The 22720-nt window shown below is 32.4% G+C and overlaps 2 protein-coding genes across 2 annotated transcripts in view; both read left to right on the top strand.

Annotated features, from left to right (window-relative positions):
- Nucleotides 1–22720, top strand: part of LOC123273588 (lachesin-like) — a gene marked incomplete at its 3' end in the record, with an annotated part of 449749 nt that overhangs the window by 326389 nt on the left and 100640 nt on the right. The window lies entirely within an intron of this gene.
- On the top strand, nt 3953–7134 carry LOC123273608. The gene is made up of 3 exons (XM_044741046.1): nt 3953–4472; nt 4576–4746; nt 4826–7134. Exons 1-3 carry the CDS (start codon nt 4007–4009, stop codon nt 6556–6558), a joined length of 2370 nt encoding a protein of 789 aa, XP_044596981.1. The 5' UTR covers nt 3953–4006; the 3' UTR covers nt 6559–7134.

Here is a 22720-nt window from a genome sequence, read left to right as displayed (position 1 = left end):
CACACACACATACACACACACACACACACACACATACACATACATACATAAAGACATAGACACTATCGCGGGAATAGTCAAGCAAGCTTCCTAGGACCTCAAAACGTCGAGATCTGATAAAACTCGATTTTCGAAAAACAGAGTAAAAACAATAACTTCCCGATTTTTGAAAATTTTCAATTTTCTTAGCGGGAAGTTAAAAAAATAAAGTTAGTACAGTTCATCAAACCATCTTACATGTGTCTATTTTCTTCACAACTATGGTTGAAAAAGCATTTTTTTTAACTGCCAAGTTTAAATTAATTACTTCATATAATTATATAATCGTTTTTTTTTTAATCTATAATAAATAAAAAATTTATAAATCACGTTAAAAAAAAATATACTTGATTTAATGATTCGCTTTCAATTCCATTGTTTATTTCCAGAGCTTCATTAGACCCTAATAAATTATTCTCCGTTGAGTTTGGTTTATTCGTCGAGTTCGTTTTAAAATTATCAATTATTTTTAAAACTTCATCAGAATATTTTGAATCTTGTAAAGTTTTCTGAAAGATTAATTTGGATAATTATACTAAAAATTATATCTAACAAGGAGACGACAAAGGTGTGGGGTTCTCAAATCAAACGGAGGTTCCGCGTGTAGTCAGCACTCAGGTAGTGTATTCATTAGGGTGTCCGTTATTTCCCAAGTTGACTTTTTTTTCGCGATCGCCCCGTGGATTTTCAGTTCTTGACCTAAAAAAAAAATATCTTACCCAAATAAGCTCTTAATTACCAAATTGAACCGTGCCGAAGTCGAGTTACATTTCCCATTTAAATAACATGGGAATTTGGAACTTTTTGCAATTATTTTTTTTTCTTAAAAAAAATGTCACCACGATTATGATCAATGCATATTCTGATGAGAAATTGAATGCTCTACAAAAAAGTTCTCTTATAATTTTTTGATAAAATTATTCCTTTAGAAGTTATTTGTGGTTAAAGTTGTGTTTATAGTTATTATCATAGTTTTGCAGTCTTGCTGTAAAGTTTTTTGTGTTATAATTATTTATTTTATCTATAAATGTTCAAAAAATTTTTTCAAAATGATTAATAGTTACAGTAATGTTAACAATACGATGTATTGAATACATTTTTAATAATATTGCCGCTTATTTGTATTTTTTCTGTCTCTATTCACATTTATTTGTTAAGCAATTTTTAGTTGCATTATTAGAGTGCCAATGAAATCAAATTTTATAAACCAGTTGCATTTCACCATGCACGCTAGATGTCAAAAGCGATTTATTCACTGAAAATATATTAGTCTAAGATCCCGCTATACAACGACCTTCACCGAGATGCTTATTTAATGAGACGTATTTTTTATGTTATTAAATATGCCAATAAATATATCCTATATGGGTTGCCTAACAAATTTCAGTCCAGAGGATTTTTCGCAGGCAACCCTATACCACCGTGTTCCTTATGAAATAATCTTTCAGTTTATCTAAGTTTGATTCAATAATCAAAACGTTGCAAAATGCTAGTATAGATTTACCTGTTTACACCTGGCAACCCGTGGTTGTGACCGGAAAAAAATAGGCAACCTAACGTTTGTATATTCTATGGGCTTCAAACTTTCGATTGGTATCAAATTTATTTAATTATCACACCGGTGCAATGTTTAAAAAAAAAAATTTTTTTAATTATTAATTAAAAATACTCTGGACTGAAATTTGTTAGGCAACCCATATAGGATATATTTATTGGCATATTTAATAACATAAAAAATACGTCTCATTAAATAAGCATCTCGGTGAAGGTCGTTGTATAGCGGGATCCTATACTATATATTTTTCGGGACATTTTCGAGTTAGATCTTGAAACGCAACAAAATCTTTTGGATATTTGTTCATTCATAGTATTTATTTATGTATCATTTTGGTTTTTGGCGTATGATGAGAAAATGTCTACTTGTACTGTTAAAGTAATACCTCCAAAGTGTACTCCACTAATACAGCCGTGCGATGTTAACTTTTACAGACAAGTTAAAAATTTAATTAAAAAAATACAAAATTGTTCGCAATTAATTGAAGAAAATCGGGAAATTAACTCTAAATTAAAAATTCAATCAATTGTTCATCATCAGCTCTCTTCTCCAATTTTTTCAAAAATAATCAAATATGCCTGGTATGCGTCACAATTATCTGAACACCGAGAAATATTTATGAACGGAAAAAGTTCAATAAAAATTGTTTATAACGATTTATTAAATTTTAATACAAAAAAAATTTTTTTTTTTTTCAAACTTTAACAATTTTTTTCTTGGCAATGGTTAAGTAGTGCGCTCTAGGGTTTGAGTATATGAATACACTACCTGAGTGCTGACTACACGCGGAACCCCCGTTTGATTTGAGAATCCCACACCCTTGCCGTCTCCTTGTAAATTAAATTTAATTTAAATCTATATATTTACCTTAAATAACCATTTATCCATTTCGAAATTTAGATCAATAAAGTTATTCTTCACGTTTATATGTGCTATCTAATCTCTCATCATGTACTGTGAATAAAACGAAAATTAATAATTGTCTTTCATATATAAGTCAAGTTATACTTACAATGAGTTTCATCGTCGGGTACTTGTGATGAATTAGATGAGTTTAAAGAATTATTTGGGATCTGATCTTCAAATAAAAAATCACTTTCATGTACTTTGAAAATTATATTTTAAGTTTTAAATTAAACTAGCGTACCTGGTTTTATGATAAAGAAATAATAATTGTTAATTCTTAGTAAATTACCATCTCTTACTAGAGGTTTAATTGTTCTATTCTCCTCCATTTATATCAATGACACAGTGTTAATTATTAAATTTTTCAGCCAGAAGTGAAAATGGAAAAATTACCGGAATTCAAAATCACTTAGATTTTTGATATTTGTAAACTATAGGGATACAGATAATCTTCTTCCAAATTTTATTAAGGATTAAAGAAGAATTAAAAGGGAAAAAAAGTAACTTTCCAAGAATTTAATTTCAAACATTTATTACTACAGTCAGCATACAACACGTACTATAGTAACATGTTAAGGGATTTCTTAATGTAACAGTAGGGTGTCCGTTATTTACCAAGTTGGCTTAATCCACTTGGGTATCGTCAAAATCATTTGTTTTCGACCCAAAAACAACTTTAAAAAAAGAAATAATTTTTTTCGATGCCATTTAACCCTGCCTAAATCACGATACTTTTTCCATTTAAATAACATGGGAATTTTTCTTTTTTTGGAAATTATTTTTTTACTCGCTCATTATACTCAATAATTCATTAAATATCGTTGATTCTGCTTCCGGTATGGTCACTTTAGATTAAAAAATTCTCAGATAGGGGTCAAAAATTTTTTTTAAACGTTTTTAGTAGGTCCAAAATTATTTTCATCATATTTTTCAATAATTTTGTTTAAGTTACTTACCATTCAATATTCAACGCTAAATTTGTTATCAGACGCTCTTATCATCAGTTTCATAAAACTTTTAAGCCATAAGTCATCAATAATTTTCATACTTTCACCATTTGTACTAGAAAAACTATTTGATATTCGATTAAAAATTTTTGAACTGTTCATTACTTTAGTTTAAGTAGGTAATAGAGAGATCATAAGTACCAATTGTAATATTTTTAGCATAAATTAAAACCCATCACATGATAATTACCAACATATGAGCTGCACTATATCGGTCACGTGGGCGCTCAACAAACTGTAGCTAATTAAAAATAAATAATGGTCTGAATTTTCACGTAGTATCTCTAGTTTAGTTATCGTGGTCATTTGAAAGAATGTTATAAAGTTACTTAAAATATGTTGTCATAATATCCGTGATAACAATTTGAAAATATAATATTTGGTAAATATTAAATTTGTAAATTTAATTTCCTTAATAAGGAAAAGTGAAAGTAATATATTTTAAGACTTTTTTTCTAATCTTAAAAATTTTGAGTTTTTGAATAAAAAAATTTTTGTCATGGATTTAAATTTACGAAAACCAATGTTTTTGCTAGATAATCTAACAAATGATATAAGTGGAAATAAATTACCCACTAACAAACAAGTTTTGAGGTTATTATTTCATTGCACTAAGAACATGAAAACAACAGTTTATGAAGGCTGTAAAATAACAATTGAAAAAGTGAAAAAATTTTGGGTGTTTGCTGGGATTTTTATACTAGATGACAAACGATGTATAAAAAAATTGGAAAGTTTGCACGAAGAGTACAGAATGGTACATAAAAATGCTGGCATACCATCAAATCATCAGAAAGAGCAAGAGTTTTTTCTTAAATTGGAACAACTTTTTGATATTGCTCATAGTCGAATTTTTGAAATGGTCAGCAATGAAATAAAAAATTTTTTGATTGATCAACGATCAGATAGAAATTTGCACCTGAATTTTTCGGCCAATCAGCAAAGTCGTCCAAACGAGTTGTCCGGTAAGTTAAAAAAATATTCATTTGATTCATAAATTTTTATAGAATAATTGAATAATTGACTTTATTTTTTCTGATTAAATTTTCAATCCATTCTTTATTTCAGAAAATCTACTTGTTAATGTTGATCACTTCAATGAGCCATCAACTTCAAAGATTCCACTTTCAGAAAATGATGATTCCTTTATAAAACTATCACCTTGTCAAGAAATTAAAACAATATCTCAGAGTATAGAACACGAGTCAGATAACGTTGAGTTAACGAGGAAAATTTCAAGTATTAAATTTATATTAATTTTTACTTTGAAATATTTGTTAACTGTAGAAACGAGAAATAAAATTTATTTTCTTTTTAGATAATTATTTGCCATCAAGTTCAATTAGTTCAGAAGGAATTATGTCCAGTGGGGAAATGATTAGTTCTTCATCACCACCCAGTCAAAGATCAGAATTTGAAGTAGGTGGACGATACTACAATCGGAAAAATGAGAGAGGAGTTATTAATATTATGACTGAAAATGTCGTAGCCACTTTGGATAATTGTAAAGTATCGTATAGAAATTCGGTCCGGATTATATCCGCAATATCTGAAGCGCTCCAATTTGACGTCAACAGTTTAATTTTAAACAAAACATCTTTTAATGAACAGCGCAAAAAAATTCGAGAACAGAAAGCTATAAAAATAAAAAATTTATTTGGTGACGTACAGCTTACTGCAGCGATTCTTCACTGGGACGGTAAACTCATACCAGATAGTATATCTTGTAAGCAAATGGATAGAGTACCTATATTAATCAGTAATAGTGGAATTGAAAAACTCTTAAGTGTACCTGCTTTACCTAACGGAAAGGGAATTACTCAAGCCGAGGAAATTTATAGTGTGCTCCATGATTGGAGTTTAACAGAATCAATCAAAGGATTGTGTTGTGATACAACCGCGTCTAATCTTGGCTGTAATAATGGAGCCGCTGTACTATTGGAACAAATGCTAGAAACCGATTTATTGTGGTTACCATGTCGACATCACATTTATGAACTTGTTCTGACAAGTGTTTTCACTCTAAAATTACCAGGTACTACTGGACCAAATGTCCCACTGTTCAAAAAATTTCAAAGTTGCTGGAGTACAATAGACAAAAGTAAATTTAAAGACGGATTAGAGGGAAACAAGATTCATAAAAAATTGATTAGCCAAGTCGATGATACTGATTACACCATCAAAAATATACTAGGCACTGTTTTGCCTCGGGATGATTACAAAGAACTTCTTGAACTGTCTCGAATTTTTCTTGGTACCGTTGAACATCAAAAAGTAAATTTTTATAAGCCAGGTGCTTTCCACCACGCTCGTTGGATGGCGAAAGCGATTTACTCATTGAAAATTTACATTTTTCGTGATGTTTTTGAGCTAACGAAAGAAGAAGAAAAAAGTTTATTAGACGTTTGTTTATTCGTGGTGTTCGTATATGTGCGATTTTGGTTTACAGCACCTCTGGCTGTAGCCGCTCCAAACCAGGATTTACAATTTGTGAAAACTGTTTATGCTTATAGAACTGTCGATAAAGGTGTGTCTGAAGCAGTTTTAAAAAAAATAACGAATCATTTCTGGTACTTGAGCCCAGAAGTTGTTGCGTTTGCGTTTTTTGATGAGAATATATCAGTACATATTAAACGCAAAATGATCAGAGCTTTGAAATTGGATACCACCTATGAATTTGGATGTCCAAAGAAATATTTCATTAACAATGACAATGATATTAAGAATTTACAAACTAAAGAAATTGATTATTTTGTCAATTGTCATACTTTAGGTTTTTTTAAAAGATTTGGTATCAGCGAAGACTTTTTGGAAACAGAAGTAGAAACCTGGTATGAAAATGACAATTACCTAAAAGGATTGGAAATTGTTAAAAATATTAAAGTAGTTAACGATATAGCCGAACGAGCTGTACAATTGACTCAGGACTACGTCAATGTTCTTGCTAAGGATGAGAGTCAAAAGCAGTATCTTCTCCACGTAATAAAGGAGTACAAAAATGAATTTCCGAACGCAACGAAAGAATGCCTGACAAAAAAAATGAAAACTTAATGATTATTTTAATTATATTTGCTTTATATAAAAATATATAATATATTATATATAAAATATATATTATAATATTATAATTAGAACTATTTAAACAGAATGATGATTTAAGTATAAGTCAAAGGAACACTATGAATTATTTGATTATTTATAAAAAAAAGCCATCAAACTATTTTTACTTATTTGATAATTAAAACTGTTACTACTTGAAATAAATGATTATTTGTGTTTTATCATTTTCATGAGACCTCAAAAAAATTGCTGTGAATGCTTGACAACCAATTTAGCGTTAAATATGGAATGGTAAGTAACTTAAACAAAATTATTGAAAAATATGATGAAAATAATTTTGGACCTACTTAAAACGTTTAAAAAAAATTTTTGACCCCTATCTGAGAATTTTTTAATCTAAAGTGACCATACCGGAAGCAGAATCAACGATATTTAATGAATTATTGAGTATAATGAGCGAGTAAAAAAATAATTTCCAAAAAAAGAAAAATTCCCATGTTATTTAAATGGAAAAAGTATCGTGATTTAGGCAGGGTTAAATGGCATCGAAAAAAATTATTTCTTTTTTTAAAGTTGTTTTTGGGTCGAAAACAAATGATTTTGACGATACCCAAGTGGATTAAGCCAACTTGGTAAATAACGGACACCCTAATACATACATACTTACAATAAGTAAGCTATTTTTTGTCTACACTAGAAATTACTAGGAAATTATTTATATGGCGAAGCAACGTTTGCCGGGTCAGCTAGTATATATATATATATATATATATATATATATATATATATATATATATATATATATATATATATATATATATATATATATATATATATATATATAGCATTACTTTCGGCTAGGTTAGCCATTCGGCTTGTCATAAGACTTTTAAAACAATTATTTAACATGACAGATATCATTTAATATAATTATTATTTGTATAGATAATAATTAATCACTTTCTTTATATTGTAACAGGCCGCTTTTAGCGCCACCTGTTAAGGCGTTGTTTCTCTAATTTTACCTTTTTGAATTTAATTTTAAAGGAAATTTTAATTGAGTTTTTTTTTTATTTTATTTTATGCCCATTGGTTGGATTCGCCGCGACCGAGTCGCCCTCGCGTGTAGAAACTCGAACGAAGCTCGATTGCGCGCGAAACCAAAATCAAATAAGATAAAATGTAATTTGATTTAGTACGTAAGTAGCTTTAAGTTAGATTTAAGTACTTAATTAGAGTGACGGTACTAACGACGCCGGCCACGAACCCGCGAAGAGAAACAACGAGGATCATCGACGTGGGTAACCTGCAAGAGCATCAACGACGGGAGGATGGCTGCCTCGAGAGCGAGCGAAACGACGGACTGATTGGAACTCGAAGTGAGCAATCGACGCATGCGTGAAGGGTAAAGCTAGCTGTCGAGCGCTCCAATGCTCCAGCCAATACATCATTTAAAATGTCGATATCGGAAAATTGGACTTACGGCGCCATCTCTGGAGTTCACAGCCAACGACGGACCCAGCAGAGAGGGGAGAGGAAAAAGAATGTGACATGTGCTGATTTTTTTTTTTTCCTTCTTCCACGTTTCCGACTTGCCGTGTGCAGACACGTTTTTGCGACTTAGTTTTTTTTGGTTATTTATTTTGGGAAGAATTCTTGAGTAATTCTTGCGTTGAAAGTTACGTAGATTTTTTTTTATTAGCCACGACGTATTGTGCTGATTTTGGTTTGCTGAAAAATAAAGGCAGTGCGAAAATAATTAGCTGGTGCTAATTAGTTCCTCGACTGGGGCGTCATCAAGTACGACGCGTGTTTTGGGGGTGATTGTTAGTCGACGTGTCCGGGTACCGAAGTATCAGTCAAAATCCTCGCCGGGGAAGCCAGTATCCCAGAGTCCGACGTGGAAGCCGAGAGCGACTTGGTGGCAGAAACAACCCAGGAATAACTTCAGGGCGACGCTGTGACCAGGGTGAGTGGCTTTGTCTCAATTTCAATAGCTCGTGGGATTCGATTTGTTAAGTAAAACAGTTGGATTGGTTCATTACAGCCTTAATTATTTATTACTAATTGTACTCGACACTAGTCGAGTCATCGTGTAAAATCGTCAAGGCTAAGTTGAGTCAGTTAGCCGAGATAATCCCACGAGGTATTTAGGTACCGTCATCAGTTGGTTGTGTGTGTGTTTACGGTCGTAAGATTATTATTGTCGTTCGAATAATCACGCTGGTTGATTTTGTACTCCCGGGGTAATCGATGAGTTCGATTACCCATTGATCGAGCTTCGGGTTCGTGCGATTTACCGACGTTGAGTAATAGGTTCGCCTACGGAGAGGGAACCCGAGAAACGGCTGCCGCGTCCGAGGCAGGCAATCGGACGTAAGTTGCCCACGCTCAGCGGAGCAGTTGGGACTTAGATTAAAATTTGAACTGTGTGAGACTCAGTGACAGAGAACTGAGTTATTATTTAATGTTTTTTTAAGTATTTAATTTAATTATTGAGTAAATTCGACGGTTGAATATTATTATTTAAGGTTTAATTAAATTCAGCGAATAAATTATTTAAATCTTGAACTTTAATTTGGCTATTCTTAATTGAATTTTGGTGCATCGATTATCGAGTTTTACTTATGTAATTAGTCGCTATTACTTATAGCGAAAGCAAGCGGAGATTTATTTTGTTTTTGTATGGTTATTAATTTTAATTAATCATCATTAATTAAAGCCGCCGATTCGATTTAGTTTTGTGAATTAATAAATTGTTATTACTGAATTTAGCGAAGATTAATTTTTTTTTGTTAATTTACTGAAATTAACTGGATTGATGCACCGTCTTATGGTTATTATCTTGCTTAATAGTATTTACTTGAGTTCAGCGAAGATTATTGTTTTATTTAGTTAATTAATTGCCGTTAATTACTTTGAGCGAAGATTGATTTTTCTGATTCGATGGTTATTAATTTAGCTGAGGGAAGGGTTAATTTTTTTTTTGTCATTGTTAGCGAGTTATTACTAGGTGGATTACAAGTAACTCATTATTATTATTGCGGCGACTTTGAACTTTTCCGCGTTCGGGTTGCGAACTGCGGATCGACGACAACGTCGACGATTATTATTGATTAACTTTTCCTGGCGTTTAGTTTCTTGATTGTTAATCCTAACCAAATCGTGTTCTTTTATTTTAATAAATTTATACGTTAAATTCCTATATTAATTCTTTTGATTAATTGCGAATTAAGTGCGAGCAATCCCGCATACTTTCCTCGTTCCTCTATAATTAAGTCGTACCCTTAAGGCCCGCCACCCGACGAAGAGAGTCCCGGACCGGAAAAGCCGGAAATCGACGTGATCGGAGCAAAGCTCCTGGCGCCCAACAACAGGTAAAGCAGGTAGGCCAGGTTATTTATTTCGGACTTCGCCCTCGCTAACGCACGGGGACGAAAGCAGCCGTTATAATATAACTCAAATGCTTATTATGAAAAAACAATTCAAAAACTCTTTAAGAAATTTTTAACTAAAATTAACATGTGAGTCGTGTGCTAGTCACCCATGCGTCTATATACAGTATATTACCAAGAGCTAGCTTGCTATAGTCTGAATTACTCTATAAGATGGTACAATACCAACTTAACTTCTATGTTGGCTACAGTGTAATTTGAACTTACATAGCAGATTAGAATAAATATCACTCAAATTTTTTACATCAGTTCTAAAATTAACTGTGTTATTTATCTATCCGAACAAAAACAGTTTCACTGTAAAAAATTGCGCCAAGTCCACGTTCATAAAACTCATCTCAATAACATTTGCACTTTACAAAAAAAATTAGGCTCGTTTTAATAATTTTCATTCTCTACAAAAAGATGTGAAATACAAAAAAATACCAAGAAACCGTCATAATGTTGAAAAAATTGAAAAAAAATTTGTTGAAAATTAAAAAATTTTTTATCGTACTTGGCGCGCGTCATTGAGTACCCCAAATTTTTTCGGAAGAATTTCAACTCAAGAAAAATCGATTTCGCTTGTATATATATAATCATATTATATATTTATATAGATTTCATTAGTCAAGGATACTGAACTCATTGAAAACATTGCTTAGTGTATTAATTATCACTTTTAGTGAAAAAACCCGTTCTCAAAATTTTTTTTAGATCTTTAGTGAGAACAACTGTCAATATGGTGATGTGTTCAAGAAATCTGAAATTATATAAAATTTTTGGATTCATTTTTTTTCAGCTTCGTCATTAATCTTTAATGATGAACCTTATGCAATATTAAAGTTTGATATTGCTTCGTTTGATTGTAATTAATACATTTTGATTGGAACTCACACCGCATTGTCCCAATTTAGTCGGCCATATGTTTTATTTTTTAGTAAACACAATTCTCACAATGCAACCGACCCAACGTATGCATGCGTATCGACTTATATGTAGTTTGCATAACTGCGTATGACATGTCAATTTTACCTAACTTTTGTAAAACTTATTATGAAATAACATAGTTTGACTTTCTTATAAATTTCTCATCATTAAAAGGATGTTTATTTATCCTGAAAAAATTTGGGGTACTCAATAACGCGCGCCAAGTACGATAAAAAATTTTTTTTTTTATTTTTTAATTTTCAACATTTTTTTTCAATTTTTTCAACATTATGACGGTTTCTTGGTATTTTTTTGTATTTCACATCTTTTTGTAGAGAATGAAAATTATTAAAACGAGCCTAATTTTTTTTGTAAAGTGCAAATGTTATTGAGATGAGTTTTATGAACGTGAACTTGGCGCAATCTTTTAAAGTGAAACTGTTTTTGTTCGGATTTCAGTATTTTTTGTTATTATAATAAAAATTGACAATTTTAATTTAATACATTTCTGGTAGCAAACTATCCCCTTTAAGCTATAGTTCATGTAAAAGTTATTCTTGCGCCGCCTGGCGTGTGTAATTGCGAGCTGTCAAATATCTTTTTTTCACTGTAGTTTCCCATCTATTATAAGATAAGCATGCATCCTTATATTATTTAGTCTCTGGCCGTCCGCTTTTTACATAAGAAAAAAGTTAAAATCTAAAAATCAGGGTCGCTATAGTTTGTGCTGATTATTTTTAATAATTTTAAATAGAAATTATAAAGATAATTGATAATAATAAAGTAATACGCGTAATAAAAAGCATGAACTACTATTATAAAATATTATATAGAAAAAAAATCAAAATAAATTTGAAAAAAAATTTGTAACCTCAAAAACCGTTCTGCTTACGGTATATACACACTCGGTAGTCTGGCTTGAGAACGAAACTTGGCGCCAGACTCTATCGAGTCTGTTGATTTTTTCATTTTTCTATTTTATATCTTTTTGTAAAGAAAAAAAAAAATTTTTTTTTCCTTAATAGTCTTATGAACATGGACTTGGCGCAATTTTTTTTTACAGTGAAACTGTTTTTATTCGGATTATAATTACTATTATTGTTGTTGTTATTATGATTACCAGAATTATTTATTGTTATTATGATATTGTTGATAGTAAATGACACAATGTATCAAACGCATAGTTATGTTACGTATTATCAAGAGATTAAGATTATTTAAAACCCACCGAATTGAATGACAGTGCCATCTACAGGCAACAACCATGAGATTATAGAATGTACACTATCTTCAATGAAAATTCCCCAGACACTGAACAGCTGGTTTATCCCAAGAAAGTAGAACTCGAACAACGTTTAGTCTGTTGTGTATTTAGACTGGTTAATAAATATTATGTAAGAAATATCATCGTTTCAAACTATGCTTAATTAACAAGTAGTGCCACCTACAGGCTACAATCATCAAGACGTTTGTAGTGTCTGTACATTGCTCGAACAGAATTACTCAGATCTTGATCAGCTGACTTTTCCGAAGAAAGCAAAATCAAACAATTCTAGCTCTATTAAGGCCAGTTTTTCAAATCAAGATAAAATTTTATCCAGGATAAAATTATGATGCCAGTATATTTATATATATGAAATATATAGATATATTTTATCATTAGATAAAATTTTATCCTAGATTGAAAAACTGGCCCTTAAATATTGACTCTAGTTAATAAATGCAACTAAATGAAAAGAAAACATATTTAGAAAAATACAGATGGAAAGTTATTTAATAATTAATTCTAGGAATTTTATATTAAAAAAAATATTTTAAATATTTTTAGTATTATCCATATTGTCATTGTTAATATTGTCGTTATTATAATTATTATTATTTTCATTATTATTTAGTGTCAATATCATATTGTTGTTAGTAAATATCACAATTCGTAAACTTATAAATAATATTCGTATTATGTAAGAAATTCCATCGTTTTAATCTTCGCTTAATTAACAAGTAGTGCCACCTACAGGCTACAATCATCAAGACGTTTGTAGTATCTGTACAGTGCTCGAACAGAATTACTCAGATCTTGATCAGCTGACTTTTCCGAAGAAAGAAAAATCAAACAATTCTAGCTCTTTTAAGTATTGACTCTAGTTACTAAATGCAATTGAATTAGAAGAAAATATATTTAGAAAAATACATATGAAAAGTTATTCACTAATTAATTCGAGGGATTTTATATTAAAAAAAATATTATAACTGCTTATACAAACATCTCAGGCAAATTACAGCATAGATTGCAGCGTAAAATAAACTCATGTATAAGATATATTTTTAAAATTTCGAGATTTGAGCACACTACTCCGTATTATAAAAAATTAGGCTGGTTAAAACTTGATGTTAGAAGAGATTATTTCATAGCTTGTTTATTTTACAAAGAAATTAAGTTAAATTACTGTCAATTATTTAAATCGAATTTAGAATTTCTGCCGATTGTGCTAAGGAGAGGTGACGTCAGGAATGATTATCTACGTCTGCCAAGAAGTAATTGTGCAATTTATGAAAACTCTTTCCTAATTCATGGTATAAAAGTTTGGAACTCGTTACCGGCCGAAATTACATTAATTGACAATTTCGAACAATTTCAACAGGCTTGCTATGACTTCTTCTTACAATAAATGTTAATGTTATTATTTCTCTGTTAATATGTTATTATTTTAAGAATTAATATGTTCTTACTTTTAATAATTTAATATCAAATATTTAAATTGTATTAAAAACACTGTATCAAATGTATACATGTAAATGATAAAATTTATGTATTGTTGATGGTCCTGAAGGAGCTTAGAACTCTAGGATCAAATAAATTTTTCTATCTATCTATCTATCTATAACATTTTTTGTTTTTAAAAAAATTTTTAATTCAAAGTTTGTATTTTTCCCGCGGAAATTGAATGTTCATAAAGTTTCATTATAAATCATTTAAAGTATTCCTTTTCTTACAATATCTAGCAGCATCGATAAAATTTTATATCATTAAGCCGCGAACATTCTTTAGCTTAGATTGATAAACTAAATGGTCAATTGTAAGCTTTTAATTTTACATATATTTTAAAAAAATTTTTACATTTTTGTGGTTGTGATAGTTGTAAATTTGAATTTAATACTTTAATACTTAATAATTTAAAAACAATATCAATGATAATAATAATAATAAATCGTATTATCAATTTATTTTTACCATTATAAATATTTTTAGTATTATCCATATTGTCATTGTTAATATTGTCGTTATTATAATTATTATTATTTTCATTATTATTTAGTGTCAATATCATATTGTTGTTAGTAAATATCACAATTCGTAAACTTATAAATAATATTCGTATTATGTAAGAAATTCCATCGTTTTAATCTTCGCTTAATTAACAAGTAGTGCCACCTACAGGCTACAATCATCAAGACGTTTGTATTATCTGTACAGTGCTCGAACAGAATTACGCAGATCTTGATCAGCTGACTTTTCCGAAGAAAGGAAAATCAAACAATTCTAGCTCTTATAGGGCCAGTTTTTCAAATCAAGATAAAATTTTATCCAGGATAAAAGTATTACTGCCAGTATATTTATATATATGAAATATATAGATATATTTTCATCATTAGATAAAATTTTATCCTGGATTAAAAAACTGGTCCTTAAATATTGACTCTAGTGAATAAATGCCACTGAATGAGAAGAAAATATATTTAGAAAAATACAGATGAAAAGTTATTTAATAATTAATTCTAGGGATTTTATATTAAAAAAAATATTTTAACACGTTTTGTTTTTAAAAAAATTTTTAATTCAAAGTTAGTATTTTTCCCGCGGAAATCGACTGTTTATAAAGTTTTAATATAAATCATTTAAAGTATCACTTTTCGTACAATATCTAGCAGCATTAATAAAATTTTATATAAATAAGTCGCGAATACTCTTTGGCTTAGATTAATAAACTAAATTATCGATTGTAAGCTTTTAATTTCACATAAATTTGAAAAAAAATTTTAACATTTTTTGTAGTTGTGGTAGTTGTAAATTTAAATTTAATACTTTAATGCTTAATAATTTAATAACAATAATATTAATAATGATAAATATTATTATTACTATTATTTTCATCATTAATTTATTGTTACTATTATGACAACTTTCAGTGTTATCTTTATTGTTATTGTTGGTATTGTCGTCATTATTATTATTTTAATGATTATTTATTGTTATTATCATATTGTTGTTAAGAAATAACACAATTCGTCAAACAAATAACTAATATAATTGTTATGTAAAGAATGTCGTCGTTTAAAACTTCCACTCAATTCGATTGAAATGCCATCTACAGACACCTACTACTGAGATATCGTAGTTCTGTACACCGCTCGAACAGAATTACTTAAGGAGGTTCTTTCGCCGCCAATGTAAAATAAAAAATATTAGATTATGAGTAAATTTAATTTTTTTCTAATAGTTAAGGTCCTTATTTATCTTATAGTGAGGTTTAAATTATACTTTAACGGACAAATTTTTGAAAAAATAAAATTTTTAAATGTTAGTATTTGTTCAGAGTCTTACGAGAAAATCAGACGTTTGCAGTATTTCTCGAATTATACTATCAGTCATGGATTAGATGAAGTAAAAAAAAACTAAAAATCAGATTTTAGAAATATTCAGGTTTCTTTTTTTGCAATAAAATATATCAGTTATCGATATATTTATTGAGAAATTAATATTTAAAAATTACAAAAAATTCTCAAGTTACCTACAATAAAATGGAGTCAAAAGATTTGGCAACGTTGCGTAGCGCGCGAGCTTCAGACCATTCAATAAATTCAAACTAAACTTTAACGCGCTTATGTTTTTCATACATACTTATTAGTTAATTTATTGTTAACAAATTTTTATAATTCATAATTGAAAAATAAAACAATAATTAAAAAATACTAGCATTCCTGCCATGAGACATTAGAATGTTATGGTTTTGTGACTAAACATTTTTAATTAATTTATTTACTTACACTGTCTGCAAAAAGTTAAACACGGTTAAGGTTATATTGTGCAAATGAAAATGTAAACAACCGAAATAAAGCGTTGCCAAATCACGAACAGGTTACTAACAGCTGATTTACAACAGTCAAATTAATTTTTGTATTTAACTATTTTTTTTTTAATTTTCAAAATTTCAACGATTAATGCCTCATATACTATTTATTTTTTAATTTTAGGAATTTTTATGGGTTTTGCATTTTAATTTATTGAAAATTTACTACTACAGTTGTTATGACTCAACTGGAGCGAAAGGACTTCCTTAAGGTGCAATTTCATGCTGACGCTTGACGCTGATTCTTACGAACTAAACAATGTTTAGTTTTGACTGACGCTGCATTAATTTAAGATGGCGCTCCAGTCGAAACTATATACAATTTAAGCTCATTTGACGCTCTAAGCCAGCGTCAAGCGTCAGCATGAAATTGCACCTTAAGACTTTGATTAGCTGACTTTTTTGATGAAAGCAAACCCAAACAATTTTAGCTCTTTTAAGTATTGACTGTTGTTACTAAATAAAATTTAGTTAGAAGAAAATATGAATAATTTTAAAAAATTCACATGTAAAGTTGTTTGATAGTTAATTCTAAAGATTTTATAATAAAAAAAATCTTAACATTTTTTGTAATTAAAAAAATGTTTAATTCAAAATTTGTACCTTTCCCGCGAAAATTAAATCCCGCGAAAATTAAATGTTCCTAAAATTGTAATATTAATAAATTAATCTTTATTTTTCGTACAATATCTAGTTGCATTAATAAAATTTTATATAAATAAGCCGCATATACTCTTTGGTAAAGATTAATAAACTAAATTATCAATCAAAATCTTTATACTTCATATAATCGTAGAAAAAAACTTGATAATTTTTGTAACTCAAAAAATTGATCATTTAATTTCAATACTGTTTTCTTGGAAATTAAAAGTGAATAAATAACAAAATAATTGCAGACAAGATACTTTAGTTCATTAACATTTGTAAGAGTCTCTAAGATTTTAGTTTACTTCATCTATTCTACAGTACCAACTTTAACATTACGTTGGCTGCATTTTTCTTTTCATGGAAAACTATTTCCATTAAGCTATACTTTACGTAAAATAATTCCAACGCACCCCGGCATGTGTAAATGCAGAATGTGAAATATCTTTGGGTGCGTTCGCGTTGGATGCATTAAGCGCTTACAGCACCACACCTATTACACGTTATACAGTGACATATATATATTTATAATATATACACGTGCTCACAGCGCATAAGCTTCCGTCGCGTATCAACCTTTTTTTTTAACTATAGTTTCATACTTTTCTATCATCGGGAGGTTATGTTCCCCATAAGAAAAAAGTTAAAATCGAAAAATCTGGGTCGCTATAGTTTGTGCCAGTGAATTTTATGAATTTTAAATAGAATTCATATTTATCACTAACTATAATTAATTAATATTGATAATATAAGATGTAACGTATTATTATAAAGTATTCTTGAAGGAAAAAAAGGTCTGTAAAATTAATAAAATTATGCAACCTCAAAAAACCGTTCTGCTTACGGTATATACACACTCGGTAGTCTGGCACTCCGTTTGAACGGGACTTGGCGCCAGATTCTACCGAATCTGTGGATCAAAAATTAGTCATTCTTCAAGAATTTGGATCGGGAGTATTCGGCTTAGAATAATTATAATATCTATCTATCTTTAATGATAATAATAATAATAATAATAATAATAATAATAATAATAATAATAATAGCGGTGCTTGCTACGTGGCCTCCAAGCGGCGCATCGCGGGAAACGCAGACCATAACACCAGGTCTGTAGGCGAACGACGTAGCCGATGCAGTGGGCCAACTACCCACTGCATTGAAATACTGAGTTACAACAAGACGTAATCTCAGAAGTGCTCTCCATAACCGGTCCTTTTCGGATGAGGACCATTCATCGGGTGGGAGGAGCACGCCGGACCCGATGAACGATGACGACCCTGGCGCTTTAAGGACTTACTTTAAGTGGACGGAGGAACTACGAGTCGACCTCTTGGTGTGCTACCAACGTAGCGAGCCGGGGGTGAGCGGTTATATGGCCCGGATGCACACTCTTTGGAGTGATATGCATCCGGAACTAGAGCATTTTACGCCTAAACACCTGCGTAATTATGCCGCTTATCTTCGGCGTAATAGAAGATCGCTTGTGCCGGATAGAAGGCAGTCTAATAGACTTTCCTTTCCGGCGCAATTACACCAAGAGCGACGCCGTTCCTCCTTGGATGACAACAATCCCTTTATAGGACGGCAAGTAAGTATATCTAAAAAGATAACTTACTCCCAACAACAGTTAGAAGCGGTAAATGAAGATCTCCGTGCAAACATCCTGGAGGATTCCACCCTGCTCACTGTGAGCCAGGTTGTGTATAATGCAGCAGTTTCGGCTTTTCCGAGAGAGAGACATTGTCTCTCGATCGAGGCAAGGTTGAGACAGCGCATCTCACAACTTGGACTCAAAATTGACAGATCCCGGAAACAGGTCTCCCGCATTCAGTGTGTGATTGAGTTTGAAACAACTCAAAGAGCATACACGCCCCGAATTCGGCGCATTGCTGCTGAACTTCGGTGGCGTCATCACACACTGAATAAGAGTACTCTTCTTGTCATCAAGGAAGAGTCTCTCAATAAATTGCGGGCTCTAGTGACTGCCAAAAAGTCACTAGAGAAACGGCTGAAGCGGTTGGTCGACAACTCGTTGTTTCGATCCAGCCCTTCACGCTTTCTGACACCAAAGACCGATGTTACCGGGAATTATCCAACACCTGAGCGGGTGGAAGCTTTTTGGACTGAGTTGTATGGAGATCAACCAAACGTGAACGCCAATACTCCAGCTCTGCACGACTTTAAAGCATTCTGTCGGGAACACCGTAGACAGAATGCTGATGAAGAGAGCCCTGCAGTCAGTGTGAATGAAGTTCGTTCAGCTCTAAATGGCAGCAAAAATTGGGCTGCCCGGGACCAGATGGCATAAATGCCTTTTGGTGGAAGAAGTTTACTTCTACCCACCTCCATCTGGCCCGTATATTTACATCGTACATTAGAGCTGACGAACCGATTCCAGACTGGCTCGTGGAAGGGCGAACCGTACTGATACCAAAAGGTGACTTGTCTGACCCAAAGAATTACAGGCCTATCACCTGCTTGAATGCGGTTTATAAAATTTTTACAAAAATTTTAAACAACCGTATTTTGCAGGAGATAGAACCTGTATGGCAACAGATATATGAACAGCGTGGCAGCAAAAGAGGCCTGTCAGGTTGCAAAGAGAACTTGATAGTTGATCGATGTGTCACACAAGATGCGATCTACTATCAACGCAACCTGTCAATGGCCTGGATCGACTATCGCAAGGCATTTGACTCAACTTCTCATGAGTTGATTTTATATCTCCTCAAATGCCTAGGGGTCAATCCTGAAATAGTGGAATGCATTCGGCGTACAATGCAGCTCTGGCGAACGCGTTTTCACATTGGAAGTGGAAACGCATTGCACATAACCGGAGTTGTAGAGTACAAACGAGGGGTCTTCCAAGGTGATTCCTTGAGCCCTCTGCTGTTTTGCATCTCACTGCTGCCTATATCTGTTGCTCTCCGTAAAACTCGTGGGTACTCTGTGGGGCCTCCGGGTGATCGAAAATACTCGATTACCCATCTGCTTTATATGGATGACCTGAAGCTTTATAGTGCTGATGAAGACCATCTACAGGCGGCTCTTAACATCGTAGCAGAGTACACGCGGGATGTCGGAATGTCTTTTGGGTTGGACAAGTGTGCGGTCGTACATCTGGCGAGGGGTAAGTGCTCTGTTACGGGTGATGATGTCGAGTTGGTAGATGGGAGCGTTTTAAGACAATTAGACGCCGGAGAGTTGTATAGATATCTAGGAATGGAAGAGCACCGCATGCATGCGGTCTCCGAAGTCCAAGCAACTCTCCGTAGCGAGTATGTTAGGAGACTCCGGAAAATTTGGTCCTCCGAACTTTCCGGTAAAAATAAAGTCTCCGCTTCTAATATGCTCGCTGTCCCAGTCTTACTATACTCTTTCGGTGTCTTAAAATGGGCCCGAAAGGATCTGCGAGATCTCGACATCAAAACCCGTAAGACTATCAACATGAACCGGAGCATGCACCCCAATTCATCAGTCGCCAGATTATACCTCTCCCGGTCCATCGGTGGGAGAGGTCTGCAGAGTTTGGAGCGGCTGCATGATCGTTTGGTCCTGGGTTTAACACACGAAGTTGTCAATTTGACTGCAGACGAGGATGACTTTCTTATGCAAATTGTTCATAAACATGAGAATGCGCATAAGGGGTCGTTCTTGTATAAGGCAGCTATATATGCAGCAAGAACCCTTGGTCTTGGAGAGATAAACGCTCTTATGGAACTCCGAAAGGAGGAATTCAAGAGCGTCATCAGGAACGCCGAGGAAAAACTACTCCTAGGCGAACTGATGGACAAGTCCATGCACAGCGTGTTCTTCAAACACGTGCGTGATCATGGCTTGTCCACCCAGCTGACGTTTTCCTTCTTAAAGTCAGCTGGCCTGATGTCCGAGACTGAAGGGTTCATATTTGCTTGCCAAGATGGTGTCATTAACACTCTAGAATACCGTAGCAAGGTGTTCCAGGTGCAGCTTCTGGACACGTCATGTAGGATGTGTAAACAACACCCGGAGACGCTCATGCACCTTTTGTCAGCATGTCCTGTGCTGGCGAGAGGTGCATATATCCAGCGTCACAACGCTGCCCTGAGAGTACTGTACTACTATCTTCGTCATTACTACGGTATTGATATGACACCAGTGCTGCCTTATCTGCCAGGAGATATTCCCCAGGTTGTTGAGAATGACAGTTGCAAAATTTATTGGAACATGCCGTTTGCAACAACTCGGCGGATAGATCACAACAAACCTGATATTGTGCTCTTCGACAAGGCTACTCGTGACATTTATGTCATTGAGTTCTCGGCCCCGGCTGAATACAACATCTCAGCCAAAGAAGAGCACAAAAGACAGATATATCAGGATCTCCTGTTTGAAATTGGCAAACTTTACCCAGGTTACCGTGTCAAGCTCGTCGTCCTGATTGTTGGCGTCCTCGGAGGGATGAAACAGTCTTTTGTATCCTCACTTGCCAGAGTTCCAGCTTGCTCATCAAAAGCTGAATTCTTGGCGGTCAGGATGCAGAAGGCTGTCATACTAGGTTCCCTCCGTCTACTTAGGAAAATGACGTCGACGACGACGACGACAACGACAACGACAACGACAACGACAACGACAACGACAACGACAACGACAACGACAACGACAACAACAATCACAGATCAACACCTGAGTTCTGTCTACAATTTTTTTTTTTACAGTTTTCCTTCTCTTATTTCTTCTCTTAATAATTTTTTAAAAATTACTAAATTACTTGCATTTGTTGTCTCTATATTCAACTTGTTAAATAATGAAAAACCATGCATATTTATTGTTTTTTGAGCACTCACAGTTCTTATTCTTTGTACCAATAGTCTATTTTTGTATCTTGTATTATAATTATGTTCATTATCTACAACAATTCTATTTAAATAGTCTGGTAACAAATTATTTTCCATCTTATATACAAACACACACACATTAAATTTAATCCTTTCTTCAACAGACAGAAAACATAGTGCATCTAGCATACATCTGATAGGTGTATATCTATTTACTCTGAGTATTATTCTCATCACTTTACTCTGACATTTTTGTAATTTATTCACACATCCCTCATTAATATTTATCAAAAGAGTTGAACAATAATTAAAATACGGAGCTATCATCGACTTATAAATCAATACTTTCGTGTAATCACTTATATTACTACTCAGTCTGTACATTAAATTAATTCTAGTGTTGACTTTTTTAATAACATAGTAAGTATGCCTATCAAAACATAGGAATTCATCTAACATTACGCCTAAATATTTGGTTTCACTACATTGCATAATCTTTTCCCTTTCTAATAACAACTCTATGCTTTTAACATTCTTTTTTCTTCTATCTCTAACTAACATAGAGACAGTCTTTTTAACTTTCGCTTTAAGTGAATTAACATTTAGCCACACTCCTAGACCCTCCAGTGTCTTATTTAAAACATTTTCTATTTCTTTTTCATTTTTTGCACTGTAATATAACATCTTATCATCCGCAAATAATTTACATCTACAGCCATACTTTTTTGCAATATCTACCACATCATTTATATATAAAATGAATAGCAAGGGCCCCAAAATAGATCCTTGCGGCACACCGTGATTGACAGAAATCCTATCTGAGATAGCCTCACCAAATTTCACTTGTTGAGTTCTATTATTTAAGTAACATTGGAACCACTCCAATGCACTACCACTCACACCATACATTTTTAACTTTCTTATTAGTCTTTTTCAGTCAATCGTCTCAAATGCTCTTTTAAAATCTATGAAAACTACTCCTATCATATTACCTTGATCTATTTCATTTCTCCATTCACACATTGTATTTTGTAATGCTGTCTCACACGAATGATGTACTCTAAAGCCCGACTGTTCTTCCTTTAATATATTATTTCTATCAAGGTGTTCTGTTAATCTAATTTTAACAATTTCTTCCAAAATTTTTTCTAATTCAGGTAAGGTGTTAATCGGTCTGTACTCCTCCGCCTTATTAGTA

Source organism: Cotesia glomerata, unplaced genomic scaffold (genome assembly GCF_020080835.1).
Source record: "Cotesia glomerata isolate CgM1 unplaced genomic scaffold, MPM_Cglom_v2.3 scaffold_11, whole genome shotgun sequence".
Lineage (NCBI taxonomy): Eukaryota > Metazoa > Arthropoda > Insecta > Hymenoptera > Braconidae > Cotesia > Cotesia glomerata.
Note: the sequence above shows the minus strand (reverse complement) of the source record. Positions and strands in the feature narration are given on the sequence as shown.

What these genes read in the sequence shown, in the direction of transcription:
- LOC123273608 (XM_044741046.1), top strand. Translation starts at nt 4,007, where the DNA reads ATGGATTTAAATTTACGAAAACCAATGTTTTTGCTAGATAATCTAACA. An exon ending in TCGTCCAAACGAGTTGTCCG is followed by an intron (nt 4,473 to 4,575) that starts GTAAGTTAAAAA and finishes TCTTTATTTCAG; the next exon opens with AAAATCTACTTGTTAATGTT. An exon ending in GTTAACGAGGAAAATTTCAA is followed by an intron (nt 4,747 to 4,825) that starts GTATTAAATTTA and finishes TTTTCTTTTTAG; the next exon opens with ATAATTATTTGCCATCAAGT.